The sequence below is a fragment of the Alligator sinensis genome, unplaced genomic scaffold, assembly GCF_000455745.1.
Source record: "Alligator sinensis unplaced genomic scaffold, ASM45574v1 scaffold758_1, whole genome shotgun sequence".
Taxonomy (NCBI): Eukaryota; Metazoa; Chordata; order Crocodylia; family Alligatoridae; genus Alligator; species Alligator sinensis.
The window spans coordinates 978,468-1,002,548 of NW_005842457.1; the positions used below are offsets into that span (position 1 = coordinate 978,468).

A 24,081-nucleotide genomic window follows, 5' to 3' on the forward strand; every position below is an offset into this window, starting at 1 on the left:
TGGCATATCTAATCGACTAAAACCATCTGCTCTCATCATACTTTTTATAGAACAACACAGTGCAAGGCAACTTCACAGTTCAGTACAAAGCCACTCATAGGATCCTTTTTATCGCTTTCAAAACAGCATCTTCAGTTTACTTCAAACAGTGCAAACCAGGGGAAGATTTAATACACTCTAAGAAGAAACTAAAAAGAAAACCTAAGAGGAGTGGAACAGAAAATGTCTGCTGACAAAGTCGCATTGCAACAAGCTCTCCCTTTGCATCTTGTTATATAAAAAAGATTAAAGGTAACATTTATGGTCAGGAAATTCAGAAGCATGTCAAACAGCTTCCATTATCTGCCCTGGAGAATGCTGGGGCCTCAGACTGTGGGAGACTCTACAGGATATGTTATGGGCATTTTTACACGTACTCCAGGAGGCGTGTGAGGGGGGGCACTTTAATTAGTGAGTCGCACTAATTAAAAGTGCCTGATTGTCATGTGTATATCATCCCCATGCTGAAAAAATGGCAGCGGGGCACTCTGAACTAAGTGCCCCATTGCCATTTTTTCAGCACGGGGATGCTGATACAAATGACTCTAGAGTCTGCTGGAGCACGTTAATTTTCACGCTCCAGCAGACTCGATTAATTGAGGATTTCCAGTGTGTTGCAGCAGGCTCCCTGCACATGTAGAGAAGCCCTATATGCTTGTGCCAAGCATTAGCCATGACGAAGCAGAGGAAAACAAGTATTTTATCCCATTCTTTAAGCCAAGGACTAAGGACAGACATTACACACAAACCGGTTTAAGTGATCAGAAACTGGTTTAAACCTGTAACAGAACAGATGTTCACTGCACATACACAGGTATGAAAATGGCTGAAACCAGTTTGAGATAAACCTGGCTGAATTTAGTATCAGACTTAACTGATTTGGGTCAAGCCGGTTTATGCAATGTCTGTCCCAGACCCCTTCCTGCATATCAGACTCCCCCAGCAACCCCACATGCTCTTGGGCTGGGTGGGGCTCTCTGCTCCAGCCCAGCAGGGCTGGCCCCTCCCGTCTGCTCCCTGGCTGCAGCTCCAGTAGAGACTTTAGGCATCTGCCTAGCTTCCCCCTGCTCCCCCACCCTCACCACTCCCTTGTAAGCAGGGATCCCCCCTCCTCTGTGCCTTACACAGACACCTCTCAGCATTAGCTAGCAGACCACATGCTGGCTATGTTCCATGCTGTGGGAGACGGGACAAGGGGAGACAGGACAGGTTTAAGGATCTTATGGAGCTAATCAACAGGTAGTTTGTAATGTCCCTCCTTCCTTGGAACAAGTTGTTTAAGAAGAGCTTGAAATAATGAGAGCTTTTGTTTTGGTGATGGGGTGATAAATGTTGTTGGCACCCTCACTACCTCACTAACCAGCAAGGGGAGGGAATCCCTCCATAATCAGAGCCTCCTGCTGGGGCCTGGCCATGCCCCCCCTCAGCTCAGCACTATAAAAGGGAAGGGTAGGCTGCTCTAGCACCCCCCCGGCTTCTAGCCTAAGCCATTTTCTCAGTTTAGAGGAGATGTCTGTGCAGTTACAAATGGATTCAGGCTAGGCAGGTTAGATTAACCTGTGAAGATTGGATCAATTCAAGCTCAGGCTTTCTGAATGTCTGTTCCTAGCCAACGGGGTCAAACATCTGGCTCATGGGGCTCCTAGGAGGTAGGATGAGTGAGGGTAGGCCCAACCACTGAATTCCGGGGTATAGAGTCACGTTAGGGATGCATGATGGCGACAGTGGGCCAAGCAATTGCTATGTTAGGCCCTGCGTTTCCCTGTGCTGACACAGTAGTGCAGGCAGCACAGTGGATAATGCCACCCACCACTGGAGACGAGTCTGGGTCCAACCCTCAAAGAGCCCTGTTCTGGATCTGGCCAAGAGGGCAAAACAACTTTTACATCTCTGCCTTCTATGAACTCCCCTGTTTGTGATCACCTATGTCACCTTAAGCTGTGATCTCCTCAGTTCTCTCATCAAAGCTCTGACCACTACTAGGACAGAAGAGATAGACAGAAGATCTGGTGGCACTAGAAATTCAACAGGTTTGCCATGGGCCATGGTGATGTTACAGATGCTGTGTTTTGGCTGAGATATAAACCAGATACTTGTTCTTGCAATAATTATGGGAACACTTAAAAAGGGGCTCCAAACCTCCTCTAAGTACTGTGTGCACAATCTTCACCAATTGTGGGAACAGACAGCATTTTCATCTGCAAGTCAGGATGCAGATACTAAAACACCCAATTCTACATGCCCAACTGTGGGATTCAAAAGCTACTGAACAGCAGGCAGTTTGCAAAACAAAAGGGAGCTAGTCCTGGTGGTAGTCAAACCCCAACTTGCATATTTTTTTCTCTCCTGATGTAAATGCTCCTCAGCAATTCAGTGGAATATAATTTAGAGATGTAAACAGTGCCAAAATCATACTTCAAATGACTGCAAAGAGGAGAAGGCATGATTATAGCAGGAAAAGAAAGGCTTTAAAAGAGGCTAAAATAACAAGGCAAAAAGGAAACTTCGAGCAAAGGCTGCACATTGTCCATATGTTCCCTCAGACGGAGGAAGTTGTGGACAACCTTCCCCATTAGCAAACTTGATGCTCCTCCAAGGCTGTTATATCCTGGTATCCAGTGGCAGCTGCTGTCACAGACCAAGGAGAGTCTAGCCCTCAGAGCCTAAGTTATGCTGCTGTTCACCATACTGATAATCCCGATTTATGTCACACCTGACTTTAGCCTGACAGTTTTCACTCCTTGTTCCATGTTGCTGAGTTGTGTTGGGGTGAGTTGCTAAAAAGTTGCTGCATCCCACCTCAGCCGTGGATGAATTTCAGCAGTAGGCAATCTGATTCATAATTTATAGGGACACACAATACTCGTGTGTATGTGTGTATTATGTTATCTATTTGTATGCAAGAGTTGTAAAGCATTCTGCTGCTAATTGGAATAGAAAGCAGTATATAAACAGAAGATCATTAACTTTTAAAGCTATTTTAATATGGTTCTGTGTATTCAATTTCAAGGAAAGTGAAAAATAGCGTCCTTTAAAAATAGGAAAGGAAAATTCATAGATGTAATTTGAAACAGATAAAAAATACTGTAGTAGATCCTCTGCAGCTTGGTATATTATCATATAAGTTAGCCTTATTCAGATTACATGTATTAAAATCCTCAATGTACGTGTCCAAACGCTAGTGTTAAAATTACATGGCTCTATTTGTTTTTGTTTTCTCTATAAAAGATGAATCAGATCACATTATTTATTGATAATTCACTAAATTATCCTAAATTATCCGGAATTTGGGGTTCCTAAAAATTGAAATATATATAAAAGCTTATCATGAACCAGTCAATTGAAAGGAATGTCACTTCTTTCCGAGAGCGGTTTTGTTACAGTATGTCATTATAACAAGAGAAACAGATGTTTGGGCCTTACAATACCCCATCTTGCAAAACTTCCTTCTAAATCACTAGTTGTATACTAGATTTCTTATACTGTCTATGGACAGTTCTGCTAACAGTCATGGGAAATCTCACATACTTTAGTAAAGCCCATATTAAGATAATTAGTGATAAAAAAATCTACCAAGTCATTTTTTTCCTTCTTTATAGAATGAAGTTAGTGTGGCTGAAAAATGCCAGACTTGCAGCTCTAGATACTCATCTCCTTGTTTATCCACAGAATAGATGGGGCATGCCAGCTTTCCCCATGGTTTGACTATCAGTCTCTTATCCTGACCCAAACAGACCAGCTCCAAAACTGAGAGGAAAGTTTAGCTTCTAGGTTCAGTTTGATCTCTAGCCTCTCTGATAAGACTGTTAATGAGATGAGGGCTGGGACACCATCTCTAGTTCAACTGCATTCAATTCTGTATTTGTTTGGCTAAATCTATGCAGGTTTTTTCCCCCCAGATTTTTCACTCTTGCTGTCACCAGTGGAGAGGAACTGGAGGCAGGAATGAGGGCAGTGCTACTACAGAGATTGCTTCTGGTTACATACCGCTCATGGCAGGCTTAGAGGACCCAATACAGTGCTGTCAGTTCTCCTGATCTCATTTTGGATCTTGCTGAAAGCCTTGTCTGCTGAAATGATGAGATTGCATCGGCATCTCAGTATCCAAGTAAGCTTCTAGCTCTCATGGTTGCAAATCTGACCTGAGGGCACTCTAAATGCTCAGAAACCAGAATCCTATCAAAGGTGTTCTTACAGCTTAAAAATCATGAGGGTTTTTTTAAATCTAATTTTGTAGATCTGATTACCAGTTTTGAACTCTTGGGATTGCCAATATTCTGCCAATAAGATACTTATTTGAAGAGTGGAAAAATGTTTGATTCAAACTTTTAGTATTTAAGTAATAAACTTACCCAGGTTACTGAAGAATGACACATTATTCAGAGTAGTATTTAGAAGATTTCTTTAAAGGCACTTGCTTTACTGAACAGTAATTATCAGGCCAAGGATCACTAGGCATTTATAATGGAAGGCCAACACGTTTTTTTCATTCAGTCTCCAAGAGTAAACTGAGCACAGCTGTTACATTGAAACAACCCACTGTTATTTAAGAAGATTAATAAAATGAACTGTAACAACTCTCACAATAACCTGCTCGCCACAAGGAGGCAGGACAAGGACTTGGGAAGCTTAAAAAATATATCTCACTGTATGAAAAACAGGACTATTAAAACAGTTAAGTCAGGAAGTTCTAAACTGCCAAACAAGACAAAAGGTACTTTTCAGCCACAGTGTGCCCTTTCAGCACCGCTAGAGTATCCCAACTACTGCAGATATCTTCAGTTAGCAAACATTAGCTGACCCAGTGACAATTTAGGAAGTGGTGGTTCACTCATGGTTCTTTATCCCTTCTGTAACCCACGCTGTGAAAACACACTCAGTGACATGAAGGACAGGGAAATGAAGCAGTGAGCTCCAGATCAGATCACAATTCAATGGCAGAGATGGCGGCAACAGGAACTGAACTCCTCGTCTCTTTATTCCTATCCACCAGATAATGTTGCCTCCATTAAGGGCAATGGATCTGAGTCATCACAAAACTTCTTAATGACAGAAGGGCAGGGAGCAGGGTGGTGAAGAAGAAAACAATTTAGCATGAACTGTAGAGTTAATCTGAACATAATGAAATTTAAAGGTGAAATATGAAGCCCCATAATATATCAATGAATCACAATGTAAACCTTGTAATAATGAACCCTCTGTTTGAGTGAAGTGGATTTTATTCCTAGCTCTGTCACTGGCTGCCACTTGGTAGGTCATTTCAGTGCTCTGTGCCTCAGTTTCCCCCTTTGTAAAGTAATGATAGTCTCTTCCTTTGAAAAGCACTTGTAGCGCTTTGGCTGAATGGCATTATATAAGAACCACATATTATTATTAATACAGCTCAAATATAGAATGCACCAGATGGCCAAATCTCCAAGTGTTTCTGCAATGTTTTTAGTGTAGCAGAACATATGTAATGTGATGTTATTATTTCAGACATTTAAAAGTATAGTTAGCACATGCAGGGGGTCAAACACAACTCTCAGTAACTCCACTGGATTTAGTTCGGATTTACGTCAGATGCAACTAAGAGCACAAAATAGCCTTATATGTGCAATGCAGTAAAGTCCCATAGCCATGAAAAGCTTAACTATTGATTTTACTGATGCGTTTGTTTTGGCCGTAATGTTCAATTAAGGTAGGGCATTCTGCCTTTCACTTTGAACAGAGAGGAAAAATGGACTAGAGTAACTAATAAGGACTAAAAGCTAGGTATCCTTTATCAGATGCAGTATGTTATTTGTGCCTTTTCACCACCTTCTGTGGAAACTGAGCACCTGACACTAATTAGGCTAGATTAAGGCAGGGCTTTTTGTCTGGGAAAGCAGTTCAGACCTGTGTAGGAAGAGTCAGCCATTCAATTTTCAGAGTCAGAGGGCAGCATTCCCTCCTTTCTCCCACTCCATAAACAGCAGGATCATTTGAATTCTAGAGATGATGAATTACTTGACTGTACAAATATGAACACAACAGGGCTGCAGCTTGTGTCACAGTCCTTGTGCATAAATGATAAAGAAAAGAGAGAAGTAATGACTCCAGTGAAGAGAGCACTATGAAGACACCCTCAGTGCATAAAGTAACTCTAGTGTAATCATAGTACAGCCTATACCACTTCAGTGAGCTGACATTTAATATATAACAGACTGGAAGCAGGATATCAGCTGCACATAATATATTAGCTTTTGTGCTAGTGCTCAGAGATTTGGTTGATTACTCATTGCTTTGCTTTAGTGCGTAAGTAGTCTTTTCCAGAGCAAGACAGTTAAACCACAAAAATGTACCGTAGTGTCCATGGCCTTGACCTTCCCAGCAGGAACATGCTTTGGAATGGGATCTTCCTTTGATATCATCACACAGCCTTCTGCCCCCAAAGTGACAATTACCAGCTTACAGCCTCTTTCTAGTAGTAGGGATCCCACCTTCCCGGCATCTTCAGGGTTGCCAACTGGGAGGCCTGTTAAAATTTCTGCCTGGAAAGTAACACAGCATATCAAAATTGCAAACAGATAAATTGGTGCTATCAGAAATTGGCATTTAGTAACTTTGTTAAGTGTAGTCAGACTCAGGCAACATCTGGGCTGTAAGGTCATGCTTAAACTATTTCCCCCCACTTCTGTTCAACATACTGGCAATATTTCTAGCTTGGGTTTGTAATAGTGGGGATTTTAGGGCACTGTACTGGGCCTCAGGAAACCCGAGTTCAATTTCTGGCACTGTCCCAGGCCTGGTAGGTTGACACTGGGCACTGATCCCTTTCTGTACTGCAAACTTCCTCAACTAAAATGGAGATAATGATACTGGCCTCCTACATAAAGAGTCTTGAAACCTAAAGTTGAAGAGTGCAATAAAGACTAAGTCTAATTATTATGTAAGTTTAAATCCCTTCAGGTCTGCAATATTACTGTAGTCTCCTTCAGATCCCTGTACTCAAGGCTGACTGATGCCATCAAGCCCAGAAAACCCTGCAAGCTGACCATAGCAGGTAGGTGGTAAGCTGCAAATACTGCTTACCAAGTACAAGCTGCTCATTTCACTGTTAACGTCTTCGTCCCCACAACCCAGTCCATTTGCTTCTCATCCACCTGTTGCTCCTTCCCATAAACCAAGTGTTCTAAGGCAGGAACTGCCTTTGCATTTCATGTCTGTATAGCAGTTAGCACCACAGGCTCTCATCCTTAGTTTTGGCCATGAAGCACTACCAAAATATAGTAATAGATTTTGAAAATCTAGGGAGTCAGAAGAAGAAATGTTTTAACACTAAAACTTTAGGACTAATTATGAATCCAGCCCAGCACCCACTGAACTCAACACACTTCAGCCCTGCATTAAAAGCTTGGGTACAACTTAACTGGTGCTTATATCAGCTCATGTACACTAGAATGAACATATCCACAATGAATTCCCATTTGTAGTGGCATAAAAAGAAAGTCCCTTGTTTTAAAGCACATTAACTTGCAATCCTAATTAGATCAAGATCTTTGCTTGGAGTGATGTGTTTTGGTAGAAAGAATAATCTCATTGTAAGAGGCTTTCTGTGTCTTGATGAAATTGCAATGCTCTTATAGTATAAAATAATTCATCTTTCAGGATTTCCTGCATCATAAAGCCTAAAAAAGCCAGTCATATTATGAATTATATGATACTTTTTCATGTACCTTAGAAATGTCAGGGGACTCAAAACTGCCATTAGGCATTCCTCACATGTTCATCACCACACTACTTCAAAGATTCAGGATTCAGCTTCCATCACTGCATGTTTTCAAAGAGTAACTGTCAGACGGAGCTATTTCTGAGAGTAAATATTTAGGGATTTCTTCACTCGTTGTCTCTTCCGCATCAGTTTATCCAGGTAGAATCGATGGAAACGGAGTGAGAGGGCACTTTGTAAATTCTTAGTAGACTGCTAGTGAGGGGTTACTTAGGAGTCTCTCAGAATAAAATCACATTGCTTAGCTTCTATCAGTAGCAGATTTCTACATACTTTCAAATATAGCAACTGAAAATGACCTGAAGCCTTCTTTCAGGAAAGGCTAACTTTAAGAAGGATAATGAGCTCTTCTGGGGAGAAAGGGAGTCTATTTATCCTTTCTTATCAAACACATATATTATGTCCAAGCTCTTAAGCCTCAGCTAGGATTGGACTTCCATCATGTTGGGCACTATACAAACATGGATTCTCTCCTTGCCCTATAAATGATTAACTCCTGGCTCCACCTGTCTGGCAGCAAAATCTCTCAACTAAAAACTAGCATCAAAGGTTCTCTGATTAAATGCCTTTTTCCACTCCAGACATTCTCGCTGGGGTGGGACTTTTCACTGCTCTGTAAGAACTTTGGAGGCAGAGGCAAACACATTCCATTTTTTCCTCCCTAGCTGGGGAGGGATTAGTAGTATGAGAGTAAAGTATGAGAGAAGAGGCAAATTATATACTACTCTTCTCCAAGCCTTCCCTGGTTGGCTGAGGTAGGGGGAAGTCCTGGCCTGCCCTAATGGCAAGTCCCTTGGTTCCAAAAGAGAACAAGAGCTTGAGATATTTTCAGATCCTTAAATATTACCCTGGGACTTTTTTCTTCCCCACGTCTCCTTCAGGCAGTCTCTGGGTCTCTGCTCCAGACTGTTCCCTGAACCTCCCCCCATCAACTTTGAAAATCACCATCCTCTTATACCCCACAGTATTTACAGCATGGTTAACGTGATTTTTTTTTTCATGTTTAGCTTTCAGCATAGGTGTAAGATCAAATCCTGCGGCCCATAAGGATACACATCACTCAGTGATTTCAGGAGGGGTTTGACTTTATAACAGTAAGCAGGATTTGGTTCTTACTGGATAAATGCATTTTGTACATGGTAGTGGCAAGGTATGGTAATAACTCTTCACAACTCAGTACATTTTGGCCATACCTTGAAGACTTTCACTGGGACAGGAATGAAGCAAAGCTGAGGGGTTCAGAAAAAGTGTCATATTTTGCTGTTTAGTGAGTTAATTTCACCACGTTGCTCAGAACCCTTGAGGAATGGAGATTATTTGGGTAACTTTAAATCTGTGCTTTTCTTTACAGCTAAAACCAAAATTATCTGCAAATAAATTAAGTCACTTCACACAATAATTAAGAACATGGAGATTATACCTGTCCTGCTGTAATGGTTACAAGGAACTAGTCAAGCAGTAGTGGCTAACTAGAGGGGTCATTAGACACAGATGATAACCACTTATTAAAATACATCTATTTTAGTGCATATATTATGTACTATAATGTGAAATAGATCAAAGCCCTTAGATGTCTGGAGCTGAGACTAGGTATTCCCAGGGTGCACACTCCCAGAACACTATAGGTGCTATCTTCTTCTTCTTTATCCATTATGTTTATTATACCTGCACAAAAATATTTCTTGAAAGAGACTCTTAAGCAGATAGGTTTCCTGGAGCATCTGCATGAAAATAGTGCTCCAGACATTTGCTACTATTGTCTTATAACCCAAGTACAGCAGGATAATGAAACTAGGAAACACTGGAAAAGCTGGGGGCCATTTCCCCCCACAGAAATAGCAAACAAGCAGACTGATATTGTGTGCCAGTAATTAGAAATTACTGTAAATGTCACCTGGTTTTAAACATAAATCTACTGTGGCAAGTTATGAAGTCCCTCACACCAATAAAATCTTACTTTAAAAAAAACAAAACAAAAAACAGTAGTACAATTGAAGGAAATATCTAATGTTTGAAAGAAAAATTAAAAACCAAACACTATAAAACTTATGGCCATGCTGGCCAAAAAAAGTCTCCATTTTGTATTTATTTTTAATTTTGATGAAAAAATACACATAATGCCCATTAGAGAAATAACTCATTTGATTTCCAACATTACCTGAAACACATCATACTTCATAGAGTACATTTTATTGTATTCTTACAATTTATTTTTATCAATAGCCATGAACATAGATAGCATATGTTAATAAAAAAAAAGTAAATTACAAGGGGCAAGGATGTGATAGTATCTATAAAGATAGTATTTTTCTATAAACTTTCAGAGAAATAGTATGTGACTGAATTAATACAGTCTTAATACAGAAATAAAGAAGGCTATGGTTATATGTTCTATCTTATGTTTGCATTTTTGGTTCTTTAAGTGCTTAACTTTGTACACAAACATTTATTTATTTAAATTTATTTTTTCTACAGAAGTGAAGACTGAGGGGGGATTAGATAGCAGCCTTTAACCACCTGAAGGGTGGTTACAGAGAGGATGGAGCTAGACTGTTCTCAGTGATGTTCTCAGACAGAACAAGGAGCAATAGTCTCAAGTTGCAGCAAGGGAGGTTTAAGTTGGATATCAGGAAAATCTCTCTCTCACTAGGAGGGTGGTGAAGCACTGGAACAGGTTCCCTAGAGAGGCGGTGGAATCTCCATCCTTGAAGATTTTTAAGGCCTGGCTCAACAAAGCCCTGGCTGAAATAATCTAGTTGGTTATGGTCCTGCTTTGAGCAGGGGGTTGGACTAGATGACCTCCTGAGGTCCCTTCCAACCCTAATTTTCTATGATTCTATGTCCAGGGGCGGGCAAATATTTTGGGTGGAGGGCTGCTTACCGAGTTTAAGTGAGGTGTCAAGGGCCACATGGGTAGCCTTGCTACTGAGTCCTGCTGGCTCCCCCTGGTTGCTACTGCCCCTATTTCCTGTCATCTTTGACAGGCAGCCAGGAGCAGATAAATATACTATTTTCTACATTTTTAGGGGCCCCACGGGCTGCACAGAATGGCCTGGCAGGCTGGATCCAGCCCACAGCCATATTTTGCCTGCCCCTGTTCTTTGATTTACTTGCACAGCATATTCTACATTGTATTATGAGTCAAATATGAAGTCAAGAATGGGTCATATTTCAAAGCATAAATATCAGGAGGCAGATTCAAATGGAAATACAGTAAAAGCTCCGTTATCCGGCATCCATGGGGAATGGGTGGTGCCGGTTAATCAAATATACCAGTTATCCGAGAGTTATACTTATCTCCAGCCCAGTGGGCTGGAGGTGTCTTTGCCAGGTGGGGCTGCTGCCCCTCCCACTGCATCCGGTGTGGGCCTTCACTCTCTAGTGCCAGTGTGCTGGGGGAGAGGGAGAGGAGCCCCACGCAAGCTGCTTTGCCCCAGGCCGTGGTCCACGAGGAAAAAAGTGGGATTTTGCTTGCAGCAGTGAAACTGGAAGTGCCACAGTGGGACAGACACTGGCTAATAGAGCATTCTGGATAGTAAAGTGCCCAATAACACAGCTTTTACTGTACCTGATTTTAAATAATGTTGGGGGTGGGAGTGGATACCTATGTGCTTAGTGCCCAAATGTGACATTACATTGAATATAACATTTTGGTTATGGGCTTCCCATAATTTGATCTGTTTTGAAAGGGGGAAATAAAAAATTTAAACTATTTAACTTGTAACCTAAGGGACCCGGAACAAATTAGCTCTCTACCTCCCAAACCTTAGTAAATCTTTATGTCTCCCTGGCCTCTGCCAAGATTCCCTACCCATGACATTTTTTTTGCACTGTCTCTGAGGATCTGGCCTTGCATACAGGAATTTCCAGGGCTAGATCTTCAGCTAGTAAAAAGTGACATGGTAAGAAAGAAGGTAAACTTTTTGGGGGTAAACACCATCTTTTCCTTGTTTTTGTGTTTATACAGCAGATAGCTCCAAAGGTCCCTAGCCTAAAACTGGGCTCATGAGCATTACTTCAAAACAAATAATAAATAATGACAGACTTAGGCAGATTAATATCCACTGAAAATCTGGTCTGTGCATCTGTCCCAGTTCCAGATACATGTGTCAGCCTTAAATATTCAAAACCTAATGGACCAAATTTTGTTCAAAGAGGAACTATGGTTTGATTGTATGAATTCTCACAAACACAACTTGTCCTACTGAAGTCAGAGACACTGCCTGTGTGAGTAACAAACTGTACAATCAGGCCAAAAAGACAAGCAAGATGTTTGTGGCTTCATTTGTTTCAAATGTCAAAATTCCTAATCAGAACATGCAGGTAAAAATGCTTCTTATGCTTGAATAAAAAAGGCTACACTGAGCTGCTTAAAGCTCTTTCTGCAACCCCTCCCCTATAACTTTTATTTTAAACTAAAAATGGAAAATTTCAAAGTCAGAAGCAACTGATAAGTGGGCTTTAGAATGAAGTATGAATCCAACTTAACATTACAGTGAGCAAGCCATGCTCTCTAAGTAAAAAGGCAGCAGTAGCTTCCTGGCTACCTTGGCAAGTGCCAGGTCAGATAAAGCTCTAGGTATCTAGAGCCAGTTAGCTTCCACTAACTGGCAATAATATATTATCCCATTGTTTTCTTCTGGATAACTGTACAACTATCATGATTTTTATTTCTCATTTCAGGTTTTTTTTGTAGGTCTTCCCCTCTTATAATAAAAAGAATTTGTTGATGTAGTTCTCTTCATTTCCCCCAGGGCCTACTGCAACCACTAATTAATTAATCTTTGCTGGATCTCTGCCAGCTAGGTCAGCATTCTTACGCCCATTTTACAGAAGGGGTAAGGAAGACCCACAATGATTTTGGGTGATACTTCCAGTGTAACACAAGTCACTAGCAAGGCCGGAATCAGAACTCCAGAGTCCTGATTAGCCTTTTGCCCTAACCTTTAGACAAGTCTGGTGTTTCTTCCAAATTGGCTTTTAAATGGCCCTCATTAGACGAGAACTCTAGTTCTCCATAATTTTCCAGTCAAATTTGAATCTCAGAGGTGTGAAATATGTTGCTACCTGTTCCTGAAAGCTTGTCACAGTGTGTTAGAGGCCAGAACCACATTGTGGTTAGGCACTGTACAAATTTGTGACAAAGAAAGTCTCAGTCCTGAGGAAGTACACCTGTATGTGTTTGTCCTTTCCTCAACATTTAAAAAAGATTGAAAAGAGCCACCTCTTTTCTTCCCAAAGGTGAAACTTGATACATGTATTCTGCATTTCTTTTATTAGAAGAATTAGGAGAACAGAGAACTAGCACATTCCTGCACAAACCTCAGGGATTAGGCTATGTTACATCTGGTGTACAGAAAATTAACATGCCAGTTTCAACAAGCTTGAACTTTCTGGGAAAAGATAAAGCTGAACTACAAGCTAAGCAAAGAAAGAGCTGATAACCTTACAAGATTTGTTCTGAGTATTTTGTTCATGAGCCACATAAAAAGAAAGTCTTGTCAGACATAAAAAATATTTATTAGTGAAACAAGCAAGAGTAAAAAGAACAGCTTGTGAAGGGCCGTCTGGACAAACTAATGATAGACAATGTACTGATAGCATAATTTTGTCTGGTTCTTTTTAGCACCTGAATCCATACAGAAGAGGGGTTGGCACCCCCTGGCACGTGTGCCAGAGCGTGGCATGTGAAGACATTTTCCTTGGCGCGCATACCTCATGATGGATGGTGGGGGAGCTGGGAGGAGCCCAATCCTTGTTATTGCATAGCCTTGACCCCTTCCCTGCTGTCTGCCCCACAGCACACGTATCCGCTGCCAGCAACAAGCTAGGCCAGGGCTCTGCGGACCCTGATGCAGCTGCTTGCAGTCTCCCCACTTCCTGCTGCGAGCAGCCCAGACTCCGTGGTGGGTGGCAGGGGCCTGTCCAGAGCCCAGGCTAGCTGTGGCAGGCAGCCAGGAGACTGCAAGCAGCTGCAACAGGGTCTGTGGAGCCCTGGCCTGACTCATTGCTGACGGTGGGTGCATGCATGCCTTGGGATGGACAGTGGGGAAGGGGCCAGAGCTGCACTGCCAGAACAAGGATCGGGCCCCTTGTGGGTCCCCTGCCATCTGCCCCGGCACGTCAATATCTTACAAGTCAAGGCTGTGGGTTTTGTTGGCACTGCCCAAAAATGCTGCCGAGCCCTGATACAGTACAAGATGTGCTGTTATATCAGATACTGAACGTAGCTGCATTAATACCAGGTATTTAAACAAATGTTTAACTATAAAGTGTGAAGTCATATTTAATACACACATGCTTGGGATATGACATCACATGGCAAAGTCTGCAACTATACCTGGCATCTTCAAGGGTGCCTGTACACAAGCTGGGAGGCTGCTCCAACATACTGTAATTACAGCGCGTCAGAGAAGACTCAATTAATCAAGTTTGCTGGAGCGTGGTAACTATTGTGTTCCAGCCAGCCTCTGCATCTCATGTGTCAGCATCCCTGTGCTTCAAAATGGCAGCGAGGGTGCTTTAACTAAAACTCATTTGACAGGTATGCTAATACATGAGATGCTCTGGTGCTTTAATTAGAGCAACTCTCAGAGCAGGTGGGGTGATGCATCATCACATGTAACAAAACACATTTTTCTCCAGTTAAAAACAAATGGACGCTTTACTGATATGCTAGAGGCCTCGGGCTATATTATTATGAGGAGAGCCTGAGGGAACTGTGCTTATTTAGCCTAGAGAAGAGAAGACTGAGAGGGGATTTAATAACAGCCTTCAACTACCTTAAGCGGGGTTTGAAAGAGGATGGATCTAGACTGTTCTCAGTGGTGACAGATGACAGAACAAGGAGGAACAGTCTCAAGTTACAGCAGGGGAAGTTTAGGTTAGATATTAAGAAGAATTTTCTCACTAGTGGGGAAAACACTGAAACAGGTTACCCAGAGAGACTGTGGACTCTCCATCCTTGGAAGTGTTTAAGACCCAGCTAGACAAAGCCTTAGCTGGAATGACCTAATTAGGGATGGTCCTGCCTGAAGCAGGGGGTTGGACTAGGTGACCTCCTGAGGTCCCTTCCAACCCTCATTTTCTGTGATTCTATGATTTACTCGCACAGCATATTTTACATTGTATTACAAGTCAAATTTAGTTTAAGATTGAAGCAAAAACAAATATAACTATAGGAATGTGGCTAACCTTGTATATCATATATTAGATATAAACAACCTACACAAAAATAATTAACAGGTGTTGCTTCATTTGTCTGATAGAAATTTTCAGATTCATAAAACAAAATCAAGCTTTCTTGAGCATCCTAACAGTGCATCCAATACTTCACTGGAAGTTATTTCCACACCTGAGTTCCTCGTCACCTGAATTAACATTTCTGCACCTTAAAGACTTTAGTTGGAATTAAAAACAGTCTGTAGGGCTGTGAAATAGGAGCTGCAGAAAGAGCTAACAGATAGCAGAATTGCAGAAAAAGGGTTAGCTTGAGTAGTGGAACAGTAAGACTATTAAAAAGGATGGAAGTTGGTTAACACCTGTGGAGTAAAGAGTTTAAAGGGAATCTGGTAGATTATGAGTCAGGAAGTCAAGTGACTCCCTCACTGCTGAAATGCTTCTGCCACTGAAATGCTCCTGCCACTGTCAGTGAGTTGATTTTAAATTTTGGTGGAGTGGAATCAAAAGTGCAGGATGCAACTACACCACTGTAATCTCCACTGGGTCCACCTCTGCTTAGAGCAGTGCTTCTCAAACTATCTGATGTGGCGGACTGGCAATTTTTTTTCCAGTGGGCCAGGGACCGGTGCCCGGTTCAGCCGGTAGCAGCAACTGCATGTAACAGCGCTACACAAATGTGCAACCGGCTGTTTCTTTCTCTTTCCTCACCTCACACGACGTGACGTCACCTGGAGTGTTGGAACGTATGAACTGTGGTGCTATGACATATCAATGTTATGCTTCTGAAAATATATTTCTTTCTTTCCTGGCAACTTGCTGCGGACCGGCGAATATATTTCTTTCTTTCCTGGCAACTTGCTGCGGATTGGAGACTGGTGGCTCGCGGACCGGCAGCGGTCCGTGGACCACCACTTTGAGAAGCACTGGCTTAGAGCACAAGCTTTTGTGAACTGAAGTTTGCTTCATCAGATGCTGTGAAAGGACAGCGTTGAGCAGAGTATATTGTATACTCTGCCTTCAGACTAACAAGGCTAACTACCCCTACCTGAAAGTAAACAAGAGGATGTGCCTGGCTTGTTACTCCATTCAGTTAAGCATGAACTATATTATCTATATGTCTGTAGCTACGTGAGTTGTAATATAGCTCATCACTGAATGGTAGCTATTATAATGTCATTGGCTGCTTATCCTTCCTGCAGCTATCAGAATCCTGTGTTTACAAACATGAGATTAATATCTAGTCATAAATCACAGCACTGTAGTATCTATAGATACATATTGGTGAATGCAAACAATAAGGAAATTGACCAATTGTGTCACAAAGACTCGAAAATATAAATAATCACAAACATAATTCGGCCTTGAATTTGGCACATCTTAGCAGATGTGCCCGTGTTAAACAGAATACCCTGGAAACTGCTGAACTGAATCTCTCGTGTATCTGTAAGCAGCTAAAAGCAGTATTCTTACTGTGGAAGGACAGGGATGCCCTATCCATGATGATTTCATAGACATTAGAGCTGGAAGGGAACCTCGGGAGATCATCGAGTCCAGCCCCCTGCCCCAGGGGCAGGAAGTCAGTGGGGGTCAAAGGATCCCAGCAAGATAAACGTCCAAATGTCTCTTAAAGGAGTCCAGAGTAGGTGCTTGCACCACTTCTGGCAGCAGTCTGTTCCAGGCCTTGGGGGCTCAGACAGGAAAGAAGTTCTTCCTTATATCCAGCCTGAAACGGTTTTGGAAGAGTTTGTGACGGTTTGACCTTGTCATCCCTTGGGGTGCTCTGGTGAACGGGTATTCCCCCAGATTTTCATGTACACCCCTTATATACTTGTAGGCAGCCACCAGTTCCCCCCTGAGCCTGCACTGTTCCAGGCTAAAGAGCCCCACAGCTCTCAGCCTGTCGTCGTAAGGTCTGTTTTCCTGACCTCTGATCATGTGCGTGGCTCTCCTCTGCACTCTCTCAAGCTTCTCCACATCCTTTTTAAACTGCGGAGCCCAAAATTGGATGCAGTACTCCAGCTGCAGCCTCACCAAGGCCGAGTACAGCGGGAGGATGACATCTCGGGATTTGCTTGAGAAGCATCTATAGATGCAAGCCAGCATTTTGCTCACTTTACCAGCTGAAACATCACATTGGTGGCTCATATTCATCTTGTGGTCAATCATGACCCCCAAGTCCCTTTGGGCCGTGGTGCTAGCAAGTGTAGCACTGCCGAGCCTGTAAGCATGCTGCGGGATTTTCTTCCCAAGGTGGGGTACCTTGCATTTTTCGGTGTTGAATGCCATCAGGTTTTCATCCACCCATTTTCTGAGCCTGTCAAGGTCGGCCTGGATCACCATCCTGTCCTCAGGTGTAGACGCTTTACACCAAAGTTTGGTGTCATCAGCAAACTTGGCCAGTTCACTTCTGATACCAATGTCCACATCATTAATGAAGATGTTGAGGAGTTTAGGCCCAAGGACGGAGCCTTGGGGGACCCCAGTGGTCACGGTGTACCACGATGATTGACTTCTGGGTCTGACCTCAGAGCCAATTCCCCAGCCAGCAGACCGTGATGTAGCCGAGGCCACAGTTGGCCAGTTTTTCTATGAGATGAAGTCTGCTATGGCCACAGTAAGGGAAACTTTTTAATATTATCATTAGTATGCTGGTAGCACCTAAGAGCCCCAAACTAAGGAAGAAGGCCCTTCAAGGCAGAGGGGGGTGGAATACAAGTCCTGGGAAGAGACCAGTTCAAGACTTAGAGACAGCAGTTTCACTGGAGTGGAGAAAGTGAGAACTAGGTTGCAGAGGATCAAGGATAGAACTGGAAGTGAGGAACTTAAGATAAAGGTTGCAGGCAACGTATTCACTGAACACAGTGGTGATGGGGAGAAGAGAGATGGGGAAGGTACACCTGTACTGCTTCTACAGAGCAGGGAGCAGGCTAGATTATTTGAAAGAACACAAATGTTTTTCCTAAGACTTCTCATAGAAGAAACACAAGACTGACGGCTGCCAAGGCTGCCAGGAAGAAAGGTATGATAATGAAGAAAAAATGCAATATTTCCAGTTTGCAGGATAAGGATTAATTTCTCTTTTTCTTTAAAGGAGTTTCTTTCACATTAAGCCATTACTATATTACAAGTGTACCTTGGAGTGGCACCTACAGTTACAGTTGCCTTATGCTTTCTCATTATAAAACCCTGTTTTAAGTTTCTTATAACATTGCTAAAATTTAAACATTTGGGCTAGAATTTTCCATGCCCAGGTGTCAGGCTTAATTTTTTGGAAAGTTTCAACTAAAATGGTTTGACTACTGCTGAGAATGAGGCTAGAGGAAGATTTGTTTTTTCACACATTAAATCCTTCCAACTATTTTGTTGAGAAGCTCTAGTGCCCTAATGCCATATATTAAATAAGGAATATATGAACTACTGGATGACTTCCTATTCACTGAATGAGGAAGGAATCCTGTCCAAAAAACAGCATGTAATCATATAATTAAAAGTCTGAATCATAATGCATATGCACAAAACAGGCTATCTTAATTTGGGCATTTTCTAACTTCTGAGTACAAGAATTTGCAGTCTTAACGGTCTTTAAATACAGTTCTTTTGGATATAACACAATGGGCACACCTACACATGAATTTAAGATGGTTTAAATTTAATGTGCATTAAACTAATGTGGATTAAGCAGGTTTTGGCAGGTGTCTAAACATGGTGGAACTTGGGACTAACTTTAGTCTCAGGTCGCTTCAACCCTGCCATGTTCCCCTGTGGCCACCATAGGGCGCTCCAACTTCCAGACACATGGTTGCCAGCACTTGACAGCCATGCTGAAGCTAGAGCCAGATGCCAGCATTTGGCAGCCATCTTGGAGACACACCCCTGCCCTCTGATCCCTGGCTAGCCCCTTCCCTGCCCATGAGCCGTGAGTCCAGCACAGGGGCAGCACACGGCAGCACCCTTCTTGCCCAGACCCAATAGTGGTATTCTCCCTGTGCCAGAGCTGCCCCTGCCCCTGCCAGTGATACCCAGCACCCTGCTGCTCCAGCCCGGCCTCTGCCAGCAATGACCAGTGCCCCATGCTCCTGGTGGCCATGGTGCTGGCCCTGCTGGCCCCAGCAAGCACCTCCCCGCTGCCCAGGCCCCAGGAGAGCCATACACCATCCTGAACTCCCTGTTCCAGCCTGCCTACCCTGCCGCCCACACCCTCCTACCTATGGTTGCCAACTCTGTTTGAATCTATTCTGGGAGGTTTCATCGCATGATGTAATGACATTATGACTGATCTACTGTACTGTACTCAGAAATGCAAATGTACATTACTGTTACATTTTAAAAACCCACTGGACTACCGTATAAATTGGATTCAACATTTAATATTTATTTTAATGAATTTCGTATCATTTATCTCCCAGGTAACTCTCAGCAGTCTCCTGGAAACTATATCTAATTCTTGGAGACTCCAGGGCAATCCCAGGGGGTTGGCAACCCTACTCCTACCCCCTGCCCGCCCCTGGCACCACTCTCAGGACACGCACATGGTTGAAACAAAAAAACTTTATTACTCTCATAACATCCATCCCCATCCCTCTCCCCTCCCCGCTCAACAAACGATAACCCTCCACCACCTTCCCCACCCACCAACAGTAAAAAATCCACTTATAAGTGGCAAACTATACAGAGAGCAGCCCAGCCCTGTGGGAGGAGAGGCATTCAGTCCAGCCCCCTAGTGGCTGGGAAGACCCAGGACTAAATTCCCTGTGTTAATGTGGAGTAATGCATCTACACATGTGGTAATCTGTACTAAATAATCCCACTTAAATTTGAAACTTGGTTTGTGTAGATATGAAATTTAGGCTCACTGTGACAAGGGGCCATCCCCGGGCCTGTCCAATGTTGTCCTAATCCTCTGTTTCTGGGCTAACCACCCACCTTTCTTTCCTGTCATGACCATGCCTTGATGGAAAAATAAGTATGTTACCCAGGCGGGAGGCTGCCCATTTACTACCCTGATACCAGGGGCCACTATTCACCACTCCAAGCCTCCCGTACACAGTAGCCCATGCCTTGCAGATGGTATGTAAAGAATATCACCTTTAATTCCGATTTGGCCGTGCACGCCCTCTTGTCCCTCTCTAACGTTGGGCTCTCTTAATCCCTATCTCTACACCCTCTCCGGTGTAGAGCTCTCTATAGTCCTATCTCTGCACCCTCCCTGGCGCCAAGCTCTCTGTAGCCCTATCTCTGTGCCCTCTCCGGCGCTGTGGTATACACCGCAGTGTGCTCCTGTGAGGCTTCCTTCTCCCCAATTTGCCTTATCCCAGTCCACCAGATTAAAATACAACAAAAAAAAACAAGCCCTTGGCCCATAACATAACATAACATAACATAACTCTCACTTTGTCTCTAAAAACACCCCTAAACTTCCCCCTTAGCACTGAGGGCCTTCCCAGCCCTAAATACCTTCAGGGCTTCTACAGGCCTAATATTCCATACGGGCAGCAAAACCTGGCAACCAAACATCTCCACAGAACATCTCTGCTCGAGCTCCTTCCCTCCTGGCTGCTGCCAGAGGACTAATTCCTGCCAGCCTCAGCCTTGGGGCTTATATGTGCCCAGAGGCCTATCTCCTTCCAGTCAGCTGACCGGCCTGTGTGGTTGGGCTTTTAACCCCTACCCTTCTAGTACTTGGTGTTTCTAAAGACTCTGGTCTTAAAGAAGCTGCCTTGTCTCCTAGTAACTGGGCTAGGGTTCCCTGCTACACTCATATAGCCTAAAACTGCCATTTTAAAACTGCATTAAGGGCGTATACGTGTAGATATGTGGCCCTAATGCAGCTGAAATTGGGCTAATCTGCATTAAATGACCATGTGTAGATATGCCCAATGTATACTGAACTACAGTATAGGCGACCCTTGCCATTTGCGGGGGATACGTTCTCGTATCCCCCACAAATGGAGAAATCTGCGAATAAGCCACTGCATTCATGAATGCCATCTGTGTTCATGAACTCAGTGCCCCCAGTGGCTGGGGGGAGGCACGGCTGCTCTGGCAATGGCGGGAGCACAGCAGCGGCAAGCACAGAGTTCCCAAGGAGCTCCTTTAAGTGTATTTAAGAAGCGGGTTTGGCATTTGCGAATATTTGAAACCACGAATGCTGAACCCGTGACTAGTGAGGGTTTCCTGTATATACACTGCCTATACTGACACTGGCTGAGTTGAGCTTTGCACTGATGCTAAGCATTTGTTATTACTGATATATCATTTGCACAGAGCTCAGCAAAGAAATTTATGAGAGTCATGTTTTTCTTAATTATACCAGTGTTTAACTCCACTGAATTCAACAGATCTAAACAGTAGTGTAATTAATGGGGGTGAACTGGGCAGCAGTCCTGGGCACTGCCTTGGTTGGGGAGTGGGGCAGTGCAAAACTAGCTACTACTGCAGCTGGCTATGCAATCGCCACCAGAAGTGCAGCAGCTGGCACTGCCCTGTGTGCTGCTGCTACTCAGGCCACAAAGCTGCCCTATGCCTTTGGGTTTAAACTGGCATAACAGAGACTGTCATTTAAGCCACTGTATTTCAGTTACAACATTTATGGTGCAGAATTTGTAGTAACTGAGATATGCCAATGCCACCTTTAAAAAGAATTTACATTAATGACCAATGGCCCTTATGTAAGTGTACGAGTATAGTTCTTTATATTAAAACAATTCAAAATTTAAAGTAGTCCTGAAAGGAAACTGAAAACAGATGGTGCCTGGAAAGACAACATTTGCTAAAAGATATTAAAATAAAATACCTTTTAAACTTCTGACATAGGGAAAACAAATGCTTCCCTGCTCCCATTTTCTTAACAAAAATAAGTTAACTATGATAAGAAGCTATTCCCTGAAAATAAATTCTAAAATCAGTATGCAGAGACAAGACAAAAAAAAGATATTGTCAATTATCATGCTTCTGGTAAGGAAATGGATTATATTTGAAAGTGCAGAAGGTTGCTAATACAAATAATAAATTACAAACAAAATGATTAGCTGTAATTCTTGTTCTTAGCAGGTCATATATTTAGAATACCACTATTGGGTCTGGGCTCCTAAACAAGTCTCTGGCAGTAGATTTAGTCTTTTACAGTGGACAGACCTCCTAAACAGCAGAGGGCATATTCTTCTGTTTGATAGGGTATAAGAATAAGCCCTTCTGTCTCCCACTGATGGTTATTTTTTAAGCTAACACTAAAAAGTATAAAGAATGTAAATTGTACCCGTACCTCTGCAGGGAAGGTGGGTGAGTGAGTGGGGATCTATTATAATTATACAGTGGCACTTCTTGTTCTCAGAAAGGAACTAATTTTCTTTTCACCACACAGTGGTAATAATATACCCTGACTCCAGCAGGTTAAAAAAATCTTAAGGAAAGCCTCTATAAAAAAAACAAAACAACACTATCTGGCAGCAAGAAATGCCAACTACAAATTTTAGCATACTTGTTGGAAGGAGCAATGAGAGAATAAAACCAGGTCTAAACTAGTAACAAAAAATGAGTTTGCCTGATCCCTCTGACAAACAAATAAATACCAACATTGGAAAACCCAACAACAACAGAACCTCCCGGCATAACATTTACTACAGGGGCAAGGGAATAAGGGTGCTTCCTGCTCAAAAAGGAGACCTGTAGCACCATTCCTAGAATAGTGACCTAAAGCAAAGACCAGGCCTGAATGTTTTGTAAAAGCAGGCAGAGAACTCTAGATTTCTATAACACTAATTTCCTAGATAGGAATGAACATTCCCTCATCATGGCTCCTACTACCTTTTACAGTTGCTTTGTGATGGCTGCTAGATACAAGTCACAAGAGATATCACTTTCAATTGTGCTGGAAACATCAGCATCCATAGTCTTAGTGAAATGCAACGACTCTGATCTTGTAAGAAATAGCCAATAACTTTGTTGATGTCTAAATGCTGTGGTGAGGTCTACCTTGACCCACTGGAAGAGGTTTTCCTAACACACAGCTCTGATGTCCAGTTGAGGTCATTTAGACTCTTGAAGCACTAGAAGACATGTGTAGTGGGTCCTCTGAGGCAAGCTTGTAATTGGTTTTAGCACAAAGTTTCAGAAGAGACTAATTGAGTTTTGAAGTGATTATTATCCTGGCAACCTGCAGCCACTTGCATTGGTATAGACATCCCACAGCCAGCTGAGTCATAGCTTTCCCTAACGCCCAACACATCTCAAACAGAAGTCACGTCCAGCAGGGACAACTTCCAACCACACAGTGTATGGCTTTTACCCACTGGGCTCCTTCTCACACATAACTGTTACAAAAAGGAGGAGGAAAACATAGCAACAGTAACAGCAAAAAACAACAGGAAAATCAAACAAGAGCCTCATGAGACATGAGCCCAAATTGTTTCTTTCTGACCCCAAATCACATGTTTTTGGAGAAATAAAATACTGACAGTGGTAGGAAGTAGATGGAAAAAGGAGAGAAAATTTTGAAACTACTGAACTACAACTGGAAAAAACAGAGATTGAGTGTTGTATGCAAGAGGCAGCAATCCACAGACACCCCCCATTTATATGCAGTCAGAAAATAACTGATGGGTCAGGGCATACCAAGCTGCTATATCACCTCAGATGCAGCCTGCACACTGCCTGCTGGCAAGGCAGTTTGAAACTGCCACAACTCTATAAGCTAAGGTTATTCTCACTAATCATCTAGAGGAAGCACAGAGCCAGGAATGTGGGGCTATTTTAATATGTATCATATTATTTAGAGCAAACATCTTAGAAGTGTCCTTTTATGGATCTTTTATTCACTCATCCCCTCCCCAGGAGGGCAGAACACAGCTCTCTCTGGAACCTATTAATTCTATTTCAAGTGCCATCTAGAGGGGTCATCTGAATGGGATACAAAGTATTTCTTCTTTCTTACTAGCCCAAGGGGGCCTGCTTTCTACCTCCAGAAGCCCAGTAACAAGAACATGGCTCTATCCCTTCCCCGGTGTATTTCTGGGGACAAAATCCCTTTGAAGTTTTAATGACCATGTCATCCTCTGATAGATCATGAGAACATTACCTCAGTTTCATTGCAGCAGAGGATGTCAGAAAGAGTG

General features: G+C 42.7%; 1 protein-coding gene across 6 annotated transcripts in view; it reads right to left on the minus strand.

Moving 5' to 3' along the window:
- Nucleotides 1–24,081, minus strand: part of RBKS (ribokinase) — a 94,342-nt gene that overhangs the window by 16,470 nt on the left and 53,791 nt on the right. For 5 of the 6 annotated variants that reach the window (XM_025212344.1, XM_006030674.3, XM_025212343.1 and 2 more), the window contains 2 exons: nt 24,045–24,081; nt 6,363–6,551 (listed from right to left, as the gene is read on the minus strand). In XM_025212344.1, the coding sequence (XP_025068129.1) occupies nt 6,363–6,551; nt 24,045–24,081 (226 nt within the window). Of the gene's footprint in view, nt 1–4,424; nt 6,077–6,362; nt 6,552–24,044 lie in introns of those variants that run through there. The other variant, XM_025212342.1, reaches the window with a different exon arrangement.